Below are 18,059 nucleotides of genomic sequence, written 5' to 3'. Positions count from 1 at the left end.
GACATGCTTTGTTCCAGTCAACATCCCGATCTCTGCCCAATCAGATTACTGAAGAAATAAAAGTAACGATGGGCAAAAGTCAAGAGTCTCAGGTAAAAAAGAGTAATCTATATTGTTATAGGTCAGTAGAATCATTTCATTGTTCCAGGGCTCCATTTCCACTGGTTTTAGAACAGAGCTTGTAACAACCACAGGAATCATTTACAACACTAAACAGATGATTTTAGCAGGATTTGAACTTATGCAAAGTTTATTTAAGCCCGCGGTGAATTATTTCTACACTGATTTCATCACTGTAGCTAAAAATAACATGAGACACAAAAAGATAATATTTTGTTACAAAAATAATCCACACGCTGTTAATTGGCACCCTTTAGTATAAATGCATTATTTGGGTCAGATAGATCTCATCAGTCATTAACTAGGCTACTTTACCACCCATTACTTTGATAGGCAAAACAGTCTGACGTTACTTTGAAGTGTTTTATGTGACATATTCAGAGTAGTTTCATCATCATCTAACTAAATAGCTAAAACTACTCTACACTAATGTCACATGTAGCCTAGTGATACCTACACATACTATTTAAGTCTCGGCTAACGGTAAATTTTTGGATAGTTCTTTCAATGCTTCTACATTTTCCATTTACAGATCACAGAGTATTGTTTACATATCATGCTGCTGACAATTTACTGTCTCACAGTCACAGACACTTCATTTCATTTCATCTCATGATGTGACGCAGCCTCCTTCATTCATGGCTCTGAAATCGCTCGAAATTAACACCCTCGCCTTTTTCACATGAACACGCTCGTGGCTGGATAGGAAAACCCAGAGTTGACTGAACTAGTTGATAACCAGCTTTGTAGTACTGGTTATCCAGACGGCCAATGTGACAAGTTAGTCAAGCCAGATAATGAAAAGTTATCCTGGGTAAGCTGAACTGGCTTTGCAGTACAAGCCTCTGGTGGTGGACTAGCAGAGGAACAGGATTCCCTCTGACCCTGTTATCATCTGGGGTATAATCAACAAATCAGCAATAAAGTGGACTGGTCAACCAACTATCCTCTTCAGAAAAGGGCAGGGCAGACTGTTCTTCCTCTGAAGGTAATGGCAGTTGTACCATCCATGACTTGCACCTGCATGATTAACTGTGGCAGAAGGGCAGCTCATTCAGCCTAAAACTTATTCCATTATTCATTCTTTACTTTCTCTGTTTATCTGTCTGTCTGCTTAAGCAACACTGGAATTTCCTGCCTGGGGATCTGCCTTGCCTTGCCTTGCCTCGGTAGCATGACTGCAGTTACTAACACCTCTAGGAAACATAACTGGACAATTTGGAATATTTTCATTTTCATTATTTCATACATTGTGTGTGAAAACTGGGGATATAACTTTTATCAATGTGACAGAACAAAGGACTAGCCCGTTCCTGCTCACCTGATCTGGAGTTACTGTACGTTCAAACCAGAAGCTTCCAAAGAGGCAAAGTCTCTTGCCAACGCCCAAGAAGCACGACTGTCAAAAATATTTGTGGCAGCTTTGGTCGCTCTAGTCACTCATCACGTGAATCACTTAACGTTTGATCGTGCTTTTCAATTTAAAGGAGCCAGCCAAAGCAGGGAGTTGCCGCTTGCTGTTGTCCAGTCAAAAAACTCACAGTTGGCCTACAGAAAGTTATGCTTACCCCCGAAAATCGTATCGACTCAACATGGAAGATGATATTGCTGCTGTAATGTGTGCTGCTGCCGTCTTGTGCATTCGAAGATGGCGTCGCCATTGGGTCTGGGTGCACGAAATCCTCTGGCACCGTGATCAGCACCGTGAATTTCATCAACCTGATCTCACAGAAATACGTGAAATGATCACGACCTCTTAACACCGCATTCCGTGGTGGCAGCACGTAATGGGTTGAAATTACATGCCGGTACCACGGAAACAATGCCATTGTAAAGTCAATTAGGATCCTTTTTCATGGTGGACACGCAAATTGGGAGCGTGCCTATATTCCCACAGCCCTGTGTTCCCACAGCCCTATGTTCCCACAGCTCTATGTTCCCACATTTCCTTTTTCATAAATTTGTATCAGATTTTATCCCCCTTTCTCCCTCTTTCTCAGCCGAAACCCTTTTCGATCAGCCTATTTTATTCTTTCTTGTAATGATTGTGATTGTGACAATTTCTGCTGCTGCTGATCAAAATAAAATTACTCATTCATTAATTTATTATAAAGTGCTTCCAAAAAATCTTGTGGGAGGATAGGGCTTAAATTGAAGGGAAATGTAGGAACAAAAGACCTAAATTTGAAAATGTCCTAGAAATGTGGGAACATAGGGTTTAATTTTGAGAAAAATCTTAGAAATATGGGAACTGTGGGAACATAGGGCCTAATTTTGAGAAAAATCTTAGAAATGTGGGAACATAAGGCCTAATTTTAAGAAAAATCTTAGAAATGTGGGAACATAGGGCTTTGGGAACATAGGGCCTAATTTTAAGTGAAAAATAATTCTTAAAAATGTGGAAACATAGGGCTGTGGGACCATTGGGCTGTAGGAACATAGGGCTGACCCCCACGAATTCCCTGATTCAACAACGTCCTGTATACATACAAAAACACGGAAGTGTTCTTGATATTAAAACTGCAAATATATTCCTCTGTTATAATTTCCCACCAATAATAATAATAATAACATGATAGTTCGCCTGTACTAGATATTTGATATAGGCCTATTCAAATATTCAGTTCCAAAAACATTGTTTCTAGAGAACTTGCTAAAATATCTGAAATTAACCATCATCCTTACTTTTTCTTAACATATTTCATCTAGGTGCCGTGTCATTACTAGTTCAGCTTTACTAGACATTTGATATATTCAGTAGATGTATCTTTTACGACTCTATTTTACAACAAGCCGCAAAAAACCTACCGTCCCAAAAATGCCATTTTTAGAGTACTATCTAAAATATCTGAAATTAGCCGACATCCTTGCTTTTATTCTTAACATAGTTCATCTAGGTGCAGTGTCATTACTAGTTCAGCATTACTAGATATTAGATATATTGGGTAGATATATCTTTTTACAACCCTATTTGGAACCCTACTTTTCAAATCAGAAGAACTACAACTATGTTGCTGATATGTATCAAGCTGCATGGCGCGGTCCCAGGGAATTGTAGTAGTTTTAAAAAATAAAAGTGTTTTTCCTAGATTTGGAAGTTGTAAATACTGAATTGAGAGTACACTGCGGACTTTAAGGGGGTGGTAAACACACTTGTGTAATCAGATTTTAAATATCTAATTTCTAAGTGGGTGAAAATTAATTTTATCCATATTTTACCCCTATCTGACAGCACCCCCAGTTGTTGACTACACTCACATGATAGTTGAGGTCAAGAGCTCTCTATAACAGTTGGTCCCATGTCTGTACCCCCTTTTGTTGCTGAGTTATAAGCCCTCAAACATGCACTGAGGTCAAGGTTCAAAGGTGAATGGCTGAAAGCAGGAGCCATGCAGAATCTGTCACCCAAGTCACCCAAGTCGCCCAAGTTGCCCAAGTCGCCAGGATCTTTGAAAATTAATGACTTCCGCCGTTTTGGAAGCTCTGGTCGCTGTTGGTTTGAATGTACAGTAACTGTCAATCAAATGCAGACTGCACTTTCTACTGAGGGAATTCACCTCGTTCATTATCACACCAGTCTACATTCCACCACAAGCAAATATAAAGGCTGCCATGTAAGATCTCTGAAAAGACCTGAACTGCTCACAGGACAGTCATCCTGCCTCCTTCTCCTTCCTGCCTGATGCCTCCTGCTGCTGCTGTTATCATTAGTTATACTTCTACTGTTATTATACACATATGATTATTGTCACATATGTATACTATCAGATATTAATATATAGCCTACTTTCAACATATTGTACCACAATAGCCAAAATTAGAATTATAATATTATTACTTTAATTAATGTTGTTGTAAGCTACTGTCATTACCGTCTGTCCTGCATCTCTCTCTGTCTCTGTCTCATTGTGTCATACAGATTACTGTTAATTTATCATGTTGATCTGTTCTGTACAACACCTATTGCACGTCTGTCCGTCCTGGAAGAGGGATCCCTCCTCAGTTGCTCCTCCTGAGGTTTCTGCCATTTTTTTCCCTGTTAAAGGGTTTTTTGGGGAGTTTTTCCTCATCCTGTGAGGGTCCTGGACAGAGGGATGTTGTATACTGTAAAGCCCTCTGAGGCAAATTGTGATTTGTGATACTGGGCTTTATAAATAAAATTGATTGATTGATTGATTGATTGATTGATTGACTTCCTGACAAGGAGACTCCAGGTTATGAGAGTGGGTGGACAAACCTCCTCCACCCTCATCTTTAACACAGTAGCATCCCAGGGCTGCATTTTGAGCACACTGCTGTACGTTTTATACACATAGGACTGTGTAGCCATTTCAGACTCCAACACCATCATCAAGTTTGCTGACAACACAGCTGTAGTGGTCCCAGTCACAGATAACAAAAAAAGGCCTACCTGAAAGAAGCAGAGGACCCGACCTGCTATGAAAAACAACCTACTCCCGAGCATCAGCAAAGTAAGAAGATGATAGTGGACTTTGGGAAGAAGCAGAGCTGGAACAATGCCCCCCTAAATATCAACGAGTCTTCTGTGTAGAGGGTGAATAGCTTCAAATACCTTGGTGTTCACATCACTGAGAGCCTGGATGTTGCATACTGACTCAGTGGCAGTGACTGTTTTACCTGAGACACCTGGGGAAATTCTGGGTATTCCCTCAAAATACTGAGGAATTTCTACTCCTGCACCACTGAGGACATCCTGACGGGGAACATCACTGCCTCCTATGGAAACAGCACTGAACAGGACCGCAAGGCCCTGCAAAGAGTGGTTACTTCAGCTGAACTCACTACAGGCAGTGCATACAGTATGTTCATACTAGATGCTACAAAAGTAAGGTCAGGAGAATCATTAAGGATCCCAGCCACCCAGATAACTACCTTTTCACCCTGCTGAGGTGGGGAAGAAAGCACAGGATACACCAGGCAGCACTGAGAAGCTCAGTAGGAACTTCTACCCTCAGGCCACAAAGATCCTAATTGAAGAACCTGCCTCATGCTAAACCTAACCCCCAGTGACATCTATTTATTAATAATACGCTGTTTTGAATATATTATTAACGGAACAGATGATTGCATTTCACTGTAATCATATTTCATGTGTTAAATAAATGGATTGATTGATTGATTGAAATATCGAGTATGTGTAAAACAGATAGATTCAACTCAGACTCCATTCAATTCATAATTCATCAGGTAAAAAACCCTCTCTGCACTATGTTTTTTAGTGAGCTGATTTATTCAGTAGTTGAGAGGTGAGGTGGGTGTCTTTCAATGCAGAGGTTAAGAGTCAAATTCCACCTTTTACAATTCTGTACGTGGTCTGAATCTTTGCATTTTCCAGGACAAGTTTTGACCTTTCTCAAACAGCAGCACTACTTATGTATAAATAACTGGACATGGTATGCATTCCAGATCTTGAATTAATTAAAAATTCAATAAAAATGAAGTCATGTGAAACATGTCTTCACTGAAGGTCATAAGCTACACTGAATATTTCTGAAAGTACATTTATATACATCAAGAAAGTAGTGTTAATTTCGTTGACAAAAACGATGACAAAAACTTTTTTTCCATGATAAAAACGAGACGATGACAAGCTAAAAACAGATCTTAATAATAAAAACTAAGACAAAATCTACGTTTCATTCCCGTTGATGAGACAAGACGGGACAAAGATGCTAGTGGTGGACTATTGGACATTGAAAGCTGAGAACGGCGGTGCTTGCAATTATCTTCAAATGCTGGATGAGTGACACACACTCCAGAGCAGTGTCAGCTGTTGGTGCGAGGTGTGAGCTGTAATTAGGCAGTAAATTATCAGCCGTGTGTGTCTGACTGTGGATGGCGGAGCTGCTGAATGGATTTGTGGAGTTTGTTGGTTGCAGCGGTGGCTGTTAGCAGTTAGCTCTGCTTGTTAGCCGCTGAATGGCAGCAGAGCAAGCAGCCACTGGCCGCCAGACTTCCCAGCTGATCCTCGCAGGACTCCACTCGGTACAGACTCAAGAAGGTTTAAGGTTTGATACTGTTTGACAGGCAAGTAGGAGGCTCAGTTATCTGTGAGTGTAGCTGTGCTGTAAGTAAACTGTCTGAACCAGATCAGTTTTCTCTGACAGAGATTAAAATCTAGTTTTAAAAACCAACTCTGTGAGAAGAGAGTTTAAACCTCCTTAACCTTAATTAAGTTATTTTTCTGCTTCTGAACAGTGAGATGGATAAGTCAGAGTTGACAATGAACCTGGATACAAGTCCCAGTTGTCTCAGATTACTTATTTGTGGTGTCAACGTTTTTGAGAGCATAAAAAGAGAGATGTTGGGCTTTTCAAATGATGATCAGTAAGTGTGTGCTTGTAAATCAGCCCTTAAACCTGTCAAAAACTGCTGGAAAATGGGGCGTCATGGTTTAGCGGATAGAGCAGGCGCCCCATGTACAAGGCTGTTGCCGCAGCGGGCTGGGTTCGGCTCCAGCCTGTGGCCCTTTGCTGTATGTTATTCCCTCTCTCCCTCTCCCCTGTGCACTTAGCTGTCTTATCAATTAAAGGCAAAAATGCCCCCAAAATATAATTTAAAATAAAAAAAAGACTGCTGGAAAATGACAGTTTGTAAATGTGCAGAAATTATGTGTAGTTGTAAAAAAAAATGTCAAAATGAATTTTTTATACAACCTGTCACCTTGATTATAATTTCTCACACATGAATTAGCCTAACCAGATTAGTTTAAAGATTAAAAAAAACATGTAGAAAACATAATAACTAAAAGTCGACTAAAATGTCATAAATTTTCATCGATTAAAACATTTTGAATTTTGTCGTCTAAAACTCGACTAAAACTATAAAGGATAAAAATGACTAAAACTAAACTAAAAAGCATTTTTATCTCAAGACTAAATCTAAAATAGCTTTCAAAATTAACACCAAGTCACTGTTGGAAAAGGCCAAAAAAAAAAAAAAAAAAAAAAAAAGGCTTTTGGTGCACAGGAACACCCTCATGCTCAGTTTGAGTTTTATTCTGAGTTACTCTGATCTAATTAACCCTAAAACCCTCATGTTTTGAGCAGTGTACTTAAGGATCTGAGTACTTCTTTCTCCACTGTTTGTACTGTCAATGCACCCCCCATCCGTTTGTACACGGTGATGTCACGACGCAAGGACTCACACAACCGCATTGTTGTTGGAAGAAGAGAAGCTCGGACAGCTGCTGAGCTCTGCCGCTTATAACTGCTAATAAACAGTCCTTATTGATCAGTTATTACCCTGATCAACGCAATAACACTCAGAAACCGGCTCCGTTGCCCTGGATACCTGTCGGTCACTATCAGGTTTGACTGGGTTCAGTGGTTCGGAGCCTGATGCCTCCGCTCCCACTACTGCTGCTGTGTACACACCTCCTCCAGAAACTGCTGTCACCGCTCACTGTCCTGCTTTCCGCCACCTCCGCCCCTTCCATCTGCTGTACCAGAGCACTCCTGCATCGAGTCTCGCCGCTCCATACCGTGCTTTACACCAGTCCCCCGGCGAACTCCTCTCCTCCCCGTCTCATCCACCCCGTCCTCTACGGTGAAGTTCCCTCCATCAACCACTCCCCCTCCTGCTACACTCATCAATTGTTGTGACTCTAGCATGATGGAGTGCTGATACGCAACATCTCCTCATCCTCACTTCCCCCCAACGACTTTAATAGCCGGGGACTCCATAATTAGGAATATCCATTTCGTTAATGCTATCACACGCTGTTTCCCTGGGGCGAAGATCCTCGACATATTGGAGAGGCTTCCCTCTCTGCCAGAAACTCTGCTGACCTCCATTCAGAGAATTATAGTCAATGTAGGTTCTATTGATACATCCCTGCAACAGTCTGAGCTCACCAAAATCCACTTTGACCGGTTGTTAAACTTTCTAAACAGCTGTGGAAAGTCTGTCTTCATTAGCAGTCCAATCCCAACTGCTGGCGGTGGATCTGGATGTTTCAGCAGACTCCTCAGCCCCCACACTTGGCTACAGTCTGCTTGTAGGGCACACAGTGTAGTCTTGATTGACAATTTTAACTTGTTTTGGAACCGCTTTTCCTTCTTTAAGACTGATGGCATACATCCAAACAAGCTAGGAAGCTGCATGCTAGCGACTAATCTGCAACACGTTGTGCAATTATACCCACATGACTGACTGTTTACACTCCCCCCACCACACCCTGGCATCTCCCTCTTCTTCTCTGGTGCGACTTTGCTGGCCCCCCCTGTCATTAACCCCCTCACCTGCTGGGTGGTGGCCAGGTGAGTGTAGCCAACTAGTTGAACTTTGTCCCCCTAATTATGACCATTTCAACTGTCCCAGGCCTTCTGGTCCTGGAGTGGGCTGGCAGTGGTGGTTTTTAGAAATGATTGTAAGTGCTCTCATGTTAAGGTTGGTGTATTCAAGAGTTTTGAGGTCCTTGCTTTTAACATTGCCTCTTCTAAACCTGTCTGCTGCATTGTTTTATACCGCCCTCCCAAACCAGATAACACTTTTCTCTCAGAATTCTCAGACTTCATGTCTTCTAATCAGTCAAGACTGTGTTATTTTGGTTGGTGATTTTAACATTCACGTGGATGATCCCACAGATAACTTTGCACTGACTTTTTAAAATATTACTGATTCTTTTAATTTAATTCAGCATGTTACTGGACCCACACACAACTGTGGCCATACCCTGGACCTTGTCTTTACATTGGATATAGCTCCTAGTGCCATATCAATGAAAGATTTGACCTCGGATCACAGTTGTATTATTTTTGAAACAGTCCCTCTGACAGATTCTTTACCTAACAAACGTACCTTCCCCTCTCGTGTATTCAATGAACATTCAGTGGTAAAATTCTCACAAATTTTTACGGCCACTTCCAAGATCTCTCCCTAATGTCATCCACTGATGATCAGGTTAATCACTTCAGTGAAGTTTGCTTGTTAGTCTTGGACACCATTGCTCCTGTTAGAAATAAATCTGCTTCAGCCATAAACCTTACCCCTTGGATAAATGAGGACATCCGTAAGGAGAGAATGTAGGCGGGCTGAACGCGGCTGGCGAAAAACTCGGTTAATGGTCCATCATTTGCATTTGTCTGAGCTTCTGTCTTCCCCTAACGCCAATATAAAGATTGCCAGAGCTGCATATTTTGCCAATCTCATATCAATTAATAAGCATAATCCCAGACTTCTCTTCTTCTTCTCTTTCCACTTTTAACTACCTGCTGAACGGCAAACCCCCGGCTATGTCCGCCTCCTCCCCGGCTCTCTGTGAAAATTTCATGTCCTTCTTTATCAAGAAGATTGACAATATTAGAAAAGCCATTGCATCCTCTACAGTTACCCTGCCTCTTGAAATACCTCAATCACTCCAACTCAGCTCTCCCCCATTTCATTACATGATCTACAGGAGATCTTGTCACATATGAACCTGTCTTCTGGTCCCCAAGGCATAATTCCCTTTCTAACCATTATAAACTCTTTTCTTACATCTGGCTGTGTTCCATCATTCTTTAAGACAGCCACTGTCCACCCCTTATTAAAAAACCCCAGTCTCAATCCATTACTGCCACAGAACTTCCGACCTACTGTATATCCAAACTACCCTTTCTGTCCAAAGTCTAACGGCCAGGCTCCACCGTCTGCAAACGTAAACGTCACGTCAGCATAGCGTCGCGGCATATTAATTTGGGCTCCACTGACTGCGTATGGAAGCGACACGTAGAGAAGCCAGCGGGGTTGTTTACCGTTTGCTGAGCCAAGAGGCTGCATGTAGGCTGCATGAAATGTTAAAGCATTTTCCACCTAAGTTATTACATATATTTGAGTTATCTACAAGTTTACTGTACTGTTTGTCACCTACTCGCTTTCAAATGTCCGCCACAGATATTTACACAATGTCACGGATAAACATTGGTAAATGCATGAATAAAAATCATCACATATCACCTCTGATAATGGTTTATTCATTTAAAAACACATTGTGCTTGTTTAGCACACTATTTCATGTAGTTTTTATCTGCTGGAGGGTCGCGTAGGGAAGCATAGCGCGACAAAAATAGAAGAGCACGACAGACGGGGGTTGTCGCGCCGCTCCCGTTGCCGGTGGAGCTGCTGTAATTGATTAACAGGGGGGCGAGCTGCTATGGGACTTGCGCTGCAGACGTGTCACGCCGCTGACGTGCCCGGTCGAGCCCGGCTGTTAGAGAGAGCTGTAGCGAAGCAACTCCTACAGCTAGTAGAAGGAAATAATATTTTTGACAAATTTCAGTCAGGTTTCCATCAACACCCTAGCACTGAAATAGCTCTGCTGAAATTTCTCAATGACATTTTACTGCATGCTGATGAGGGAAATTGCTCTGTGTTACTTTTATTGGATTTAAGTGCTGCCTGTGACACCGTTGATCACACAATCTTGATTGATAGGCTTGAAAACTGGGTGGGGATCTCCGGTCCAGCCCTTGAATGGTTCAGGTCATATCTATCTGACAGACATTTTAACGTGGGGATTGGAGAGCATGTATCTTTGAATGCCTCACTGTCCAGTGGAGTGCCCCAGGGCTCAATTTTGGGGCCCATTTTAGTCTATATATGGTCCCCCTGGGCCACATAATTCGCAGCTTCAGTGGTATCGCCTACCATTTCTACGCTGACGATATGCAACTATATGTATCTGTTAAGCCCAACCACCAAAACAATCTCCATGTACTAAAAGACTGCCAATCAGCTATGCAATCATGGATGGCCCATAACTTTCTCCAGCTTAACTCTGACAAAACAGAGGTCTTCATCATTGATCCTAACCATAAATTCAATTCAGTCAGTCAGCACCTCGGTTCTCTAGCCAGTCATATCACCTCACATTCCAGAAACCTCGGAGTCATATGCGACTCACACCTGAAATTTGACAAGCATCTCAACTCCATGGTTCAGACCTGTTACTTTCAATTAAGGAACATCAGGAAACTTCGCCCGGTTCTCTTAGCCCATGACATCGAAAAACGTATTCACTCTTTTATCTCTACCCGTCTGGATTACTGCAATTCCTTATTTACTTCCTTCTCCCAAACTTCTCTGAATGGATTACAGGTAGTGCAAAATGCTGCTGCAAGGGTTCTCACCAAGTCTTCATGCCGCTCTCACATAACCTATCCTGGCCACTCTGCACTAGTCACCTGTTAAATTTAGAATTGATTTTTAAAATACTTTTAATTGCCTACAAGGCTCTGCATGGCCTGGCTCCCAGCTATATTAGTGATCTGCTTAGTCCTCACACACCTGTGAGACCCCTTAGATCATCCCATGCAGGGCTTCTTACTGTCCCCAAGACTAATTTGAAAACCAAAGGTGACCATGTCTTCTCGGTGATGGCCCCCAAATTATGGAACAAACTTCTCACCGCAATAAAAAACTCCATCTCTGTTGAGAGTTTAAAAAAAAAACGCCTTAAAACCCACCTTTTTTCTGTTGCCTTTTTAGATATGGTGCCTATGGTGTGATTACATAATCTTTCCTGTGTTACATGTGTATATATTTGAACTGAACACCTATTGCTTGAACAGTGCCCTGTTATTACTTGACGATACTGGAAATAAGAGGTGTCCCTCAGTGTAATTTAGAGTTAAAATAAAGCTTGAATTGATGAATATCTGCCCTACACCTCAAAGCAATATGAAGTTCAAAATATGTATAAAACTACAACATAGAGGCTTTTTAAATACAAAGTTGTCATAGACAGAAATTTCACAGACACCTTTTTAAAGTTACTTTTACTGTAATTAGGTTCAGTTAATTACAGGTACAGTTCAGGCCATCAAATTAATTGAGAAATTTTGCATAGAAACAATAAAGATTGTGCAATAAAGCAAAATGTGTAAAATGAACAGTAAAATTCCTTGGCCTCTAGTTTCCCAGCGCGGCGCAGGGTGGCGCAGGGTGGCGAACCCCGCGCAGAGCTAGTTTCGAGCAGCGCAACCCGAGGCCCGCTCAGTTTGGTAGTTTGGCAGACCGAGGTGCGCTGAGATGGGTGTGGCGGCGCAGCTGGGGGGAGGTGTCGACAGATCCAGCTTAGAGCAGTGACAGTTTCGTGCCAAAAGGCTTCGCCAAAGGTGCGCTAAAAGCTCACCAGCTGAAACCAGGTCTACTGTCAGCGCAGGCGGACTGGAAGTTTGTGGAAGTTTGGCTGACCGGCGGACAGTGCGCACACGTCACCAAAACCTCACAGGCAGGTGTCCAGAATGTCATGCACATTAACCATGCAATAGATAGCCACAAAAACCACTATTCAATGCAACTATCTGCAATCAGCACATAAATGTATCTCTATATCGACTGTCCTGTCACATCTGATGTCAGATCAAAGGGGATTGGCACCGTTTGGCACATTTGGCACGCATAATGGAAACCCAACCTGATTTGATTATCACAGCTGCAAACTAATGAGTTCACATCCCTCTCAGCCAACCACAAACAGCCACAGCATCAGATAGGGAGTATATATTCAGCATCTGTCATCTTAGAAAAGTCAAAAGAAAAGAAACAGAGTGAGACTGCGAGAGAGAGAGAGAGAGAGAGAGAGAGAGAGAGAGAGAGAGTGCACGCGCACGAGAGAAACACAACATTGATTTACAATTGTGGTGACCTCCTCCCAGGCTACCTTTGCATCATCAGCCCATGGAGGTCTGCTCGCAGTTCCGTATATTCGGACACTGTGAGCTTGGACCTCCCGGACCAAAACATCAGTTTCCTCCTGGGAGGAGTTTGGCCGTCTGACGTTGCTGCTCTCTTCTGTCATGGCAAATTGAGTAAACTCTCATTACGCCTTCGTGCGGCGCATTTAAGGGCGAGGAGAGGGGCTCATTTGATTGGTGTGATGTGTATAAAACCCACTCCACACCTTCTCTCCTCCCTCTTTCCGACTTGCGCAGGTAGGAGGGATATAGGTGGGAAAGAGGAGTAGCTGCGCCAGCGTGCACTGTGTGCCAAACTTGCAAAATCTGCCTGGCCACACCCAGTGGGCGAAGCGCAGGTGCGATGTGCCTCCGCCTCACCCGGTCTGCGAAACTAGAGGCCCTTCTGTTAATATATAACAAAGAATGCAACAATAAACGTTTTAATAAAACTCAATCTCTTATGTCTTAGTACAGCACCCCCTTCAGTTAATATATGGGTCAATGACGTGACGCTACTTTTTTTGTGTCCATATGGTTTACTCAAATTTAAAAGGATTAAAATTTGAAAATAAATGTATGATTAACTTACAAACTTTAATTTTGTGTGGATCCAGTACAAAATTTCTGCTTTTAATACATTTTGAGAGAATATATTAGAGGCCAATGGCAAAAATGTCTGAGTGGTGTAACCATAAAAACTTTTCATCAAATAATTAAACTTGCTTAAAAACACTAAAATTATCAATAAAACACCGTAACAACTAGTTTGGCATGATCTTATATTATTACTTTTTTATATTAAATAACACAACCCAGTGTCATTTGGTGTAACTCGTATTTTTTCATAAAAAATATGATTATATACAGGAAAATAAATGTGGAGTAAAATGTGGAATAAATGTAAACCACTTTTGCAGTGCAACACTGTGGTTTTTTTTTAAACAAATTTTACATAATTTGTCAAGCATTATTTAGAAAAAAAAAGGGGTGCTTTTAGGATATGTCCTGCTCAATATTGCCAAAATGCATTAAAATCTAAATATAGAAATACTCCAAAAACATCTTATTTAAATTTAATGCTTTTAAAATAAAGATTTTTTTTATAAGTACACTTAAATCTACTGAAGGTGGATAAAATATTTAATTTTATTTTTTGATAGAAAATGGTGCAAATGTCATTTCAAATGACATAAATCCAGCAAAAATACAGAATGTACATTTTAACAAATCTGGTGCATGCTTTTAAAACTATTTTTTAAGATATTTCTGAATTGCTCATCTTGCCAACCCTCATTTGTCACTGACTTCAGTTAATTGTGCTCTTGTTTGCTATTGGGGTTGTCATCATGCCCTCTAAAGGGATAACAGGCTTCAGTCTGAGCGGCCGTTTTCCGTGTGGTCCTAGTGCTCGACGCGTCTCAGTTTATTAGCGCGTAACATTGTCATGTCCCCTGTGCTAATGCCATTTTGTTTGTGAGGTTGATTTCACATGTAGAAATAAAGCAGTAGCATCCAGCATGTCCTTGTTAAAGAGTTTATGTATTAGACATTAAGAGCGATGATACAGTTGGCATAACAATAAAACACAACAACCACACAGAAAACACAGTGTGATGTGTTACCCCCGTCACATGCTTCTGTCATGGGGAGAACCCCCTGTAGATTATCTCGAATCAGCCCAGCATGGGTTGAAAGGCTCCCCTCCAGTCTCAGTTGGCAGAGCGAAAGGTGAGAGGACTGATCTGCAACCCCCCTATCAGCAACTTAAGCAACCAAGCAGGACAAATGCTTAATATTCCCTGTCAAGATTTATTCATTGTGTGTCTTTCCTGTCTCTCTTAGAAAGACCAAGAAGCCTGTACAGAGACTGAATTATCCTGGACTGGGAAGGATTTGTGTTTTTCTGTTCCCTATTCCTTTTCCCTTCTTTTCAAAATTAAAGGACTCTTTTTTTGGTTGAAACACTGGTTGCTGTGTATTGCATGTTGTATGCTGTGTCCCTATTTCTCCTGTTTGGTCAGACACCTAGGCAACAGAATTGCCACAACACACACACACACACACACACACACACACACACACACACACACAAAGCATAAAACACAAAATGTTGTTTTGTTTAAGTGTTTTGTCCAGTGTTGTTGTAGTTTGCATTATGGGCCACCATAAAAATGGCATGGGAGAATGAACCTGTCCAAACATCAGGCTAAGCCACATTCAACATCAGTGAATCAGAGCATCAGATCAGACTTACGACAGAAGCTGTCTTTCCTCCATTTGCTTATCTTGGTGCCAGCTAGTTGACAGGCGATAACATAATTCTGGATGTGACGACACAGGACGTCAGCACCCCCTCTTCCCGTGGACATCTCCCTGGAAACAAACTTTCTTTTAATACAGGAAACACCAGAAACACTCTTAACACAGACACTCAAGTCTGGTGAAGGATATTTCTAGTTTTTTATGACTGGGATCTTATTTCTACAGTTTTGTCTCTTATTTTCATCAAAATAATATAATCAAACCATAAAAATGTCTGGGATCTGGGAATATGAAGACAATGCTTACAACACTAGAAACAAAAGTGTCATATGATCGGACAGCCAACAGTTCAGCCAGACTATCTAAGACACTCTGATTGCATGTAAAAGTGAAAATGAGAGCAACTATAAAGTTGTTTATCTTCCCTCATCATGCAGGAAAACTGTGCACATAACTACACTATATGTTAGGTCAAGTTATGAAAGTTTTGAATATCAAATAATTCCTGGTGACTTGGCCATCTGATTGGACCAAAGTGCTGGCTAGTGTTAAGAATGCAATAAAACCTCACAGCCTCACGGTTGTATGTCTTTGTGCACCAGTCAAGTTTCTCTTACAGGATATAAAATGTCATCACTTTCTTAATTTATCCTATTAGATATTCGTGTGAAATGAATACTAAGTGTATCCATTCTTGAGTTATGGCCAAAAACACGTTTTGTGAGGTCACAGTGACCCAGTGGACATTTGTGCCAAACTCCCTCAAGGCGTTCTTGGAATATTGCATTCACAAGAATAAGACGGATACAAGGTCACAGTGACCTTGAACTTAGACCTCCAAATTCTAATCAATTTATTGTTGAGTCCAGGTATACATTTGTGCCGAATTTGGAAAAAAAATCGGAAAACTCAAAAACATAATGCCTCCAGCCACAGCTATTGCTGACGTGGAGGTATAAAAATCTCCAGATAGATTCCAGGCTGTTTAGTCCCAGCAATAGAAAAGGAGTGTGAGTGCTTAAGGAGTTGAGAGACCAAGGACAAGACAACATACTTCACACAGTCACAGAAATGTCTAGCTGGGAGCGGAATTAATGTATGTAATGCATCACTTTGACATTAGACATATGCTCAAATATTTCCTTGCCTGACACAACCATCGTAGTTAGGAGTTGGGGACACTGTTGAGTGGCAACCTTCAAATGGGCCTTGCTGAGCTTTGATGATGTCACAGGCCTTTTTGGCTTCTGGGACCTTCTGTTCATCTGGCCCAGGGCAGGAACTGGCACCACAGCTTGTGTCACATGGAGTGTCATCCTTCTTTGCTACCCAAACTGCTGCTGTGTCTGACGGACCCTTACCTCCTGATGCCAGATCATCAGTCAGGTTACCATTAAAGTTTCCACAGAGACCATGTAGGGAGCTGCCAAAGGTGGATGGGATTTGTAGTAACACGCCTGCCACACTGTCATAGCTCAGCTTCAGATTAAAGTCAGTTTCAATGATGATGTTGATGCCATTTTGATGTGCTCGCACTTTTCCATCAGCCAGAGACACAGGAAGGGAGACTCTGATGTCATCAACCTGAGACATTGAGAGCACACACACACACACACCCACACACACACACACACACACACACACACACACACACACACACACGGATACCATGTAAGCTCCGTCCCACTTCAGGAGCTGTTGCAAATTATTGTACAGCACTGAAGGCCAGAGTTTATCATTGCCTGGAACCTCACAGAAATATATTATTTATAAAATATAACCAGTAATATGTTCATAAAATGCGGTTTGGTATTTTTGGTCTTTTTTTTATATATATTAATCACAGAAATGTGGTATGTACTGAAGGCCACACTGGCTTTGTTATGTGATAGAGGCAGACGAGACAATGCTGTTTGGCCCCTTTAAAAAACTTCCAGAGGGAACAGTTGATAGGAGCACCATTCTCTGCAATTTCAGCAGTAAGGAATTTTTGTACCATTGGAGAACTTAAAGCCTGAAATATCACCTCAACACAAAGCATTTAGCAGCAAACCCAGAGGTCTGAGCTAGCACAGCCTCTGATGCTAGTGCTAGCAGTCAGCCTTGTCAAGCCACACTTGACCAGGTGTTCACACGCAAACTGAGTAAGTCTACCTGTGACCGACCAACTAACTCCTTTGCAAAATGAATTGGAATGGACAGCAGACCAGTTTGCATGGTAGAGGACAAGGGGACCACTGTGTCGAAAATACAGCAGCTTTACCACACATCTGCCAAAATTAATTTGACTTGAAATTTTTAAAATACTTTAACAGCAAAAAATTATGTATGGGATTAACTTAAACACACCTTACGCCTAGCCAAAGCCAAATGTCATTCATACCTTGACTTCCCAAACAACACCAGTCTCCATAGTGATTTCCATGTCATAGACCTGCAACTCCACACTGCGAACGACAGTACCATCCTTATGGGTTTTCTGCTGTACATATAGAGAGAAGGCTGCCATACCTCCGTCCTTCTCCTCCACTCCTGCCAATGTGAATAAACAGTTGCCCCACAGAGGATACGCCTAGAGGATAAGAATATATTAAATGTTATGTCTGAACTTCTACTGTGATTGTCTTGAAGGTACAGAAAACTTAGTTAATGACTAAATGCAACACCAGCCAGTGTCTGACTGTGTTTGTCGGCTGACAAAAGCTGCCTACTGTGGCCAAAAACAACACTATGAGAGCTGTGAGAGTGAACAAGATCAGTAAAGTTATGAGCATGATGAGCTGATCTCTATAAAGCTCTGTAAAGCCAAGGGGAGCTGCAAATTCAGTTGACAAATCTATGTAGGTACATCACTATCAGTGTAAATTTTCACACTGTTAATTCTACATCATTGTGAAAGTATTGATTATAGCTGCTTAAGGGTCTGTGTCCACATGGTATTTTTCTTCAGCAAATAAGCAGTGACGAGGGTCTGGGGAACGCCTCATCTCAACA

The 18,059-nt window shown here is 41.6% G+C and overlaps 1 protein-coding gene across 1 annotated transcript in view; it reads right to left on the bottom strand.

Annotated features, from left to right (window-relative positions):
• LOC117265029 (IgGFc-binding protein-like) overlaps positions 1-18,059 on the bottom strand; it is a 187,510-nt gene that overhangs the window by 69,135 nt on the left and 100,316 nt on the right. The window contains exons 20-22 of the mRNA XM_033639411.2: positions 17,449-17,637; positions 16,213-16,649; positions 15,058-15,176 (exon numbers count right to left, since the gene is read on the bottom strand). Coding sequence (XP_033495302.2) covers positions 15,058-15,176; positions 16,213-16,649; positions 17,449-17,637 — 745 coding nt within the window. The remainder of the gene's footprint in view (positions 1-15,057; positions 15,177-16,212; positions 16,650-17,448; positions 17,638-18,059) is intronic.

This window comes from Epinephelus lanceolatus, chromosome 10, assembly GCF_041903045.1.
Source record: "Epinephelus lanceolatus isolate andai-2023 chromosome 10, ASM4190304v1, whole genome shotgun sequence".
Classification (NCBI taxonomy): domain Eukaryota; kingdom Metazoa; phylum Chordata; class Actinopteri; order Perciformes; family Serranidae; genus Epinephelus; species Epinephelus lanceolatus.
Note: the sequence above shows the minus strand (reverse complement) of the source record. Positions and strands in the feature narration are given on the sequence as shown.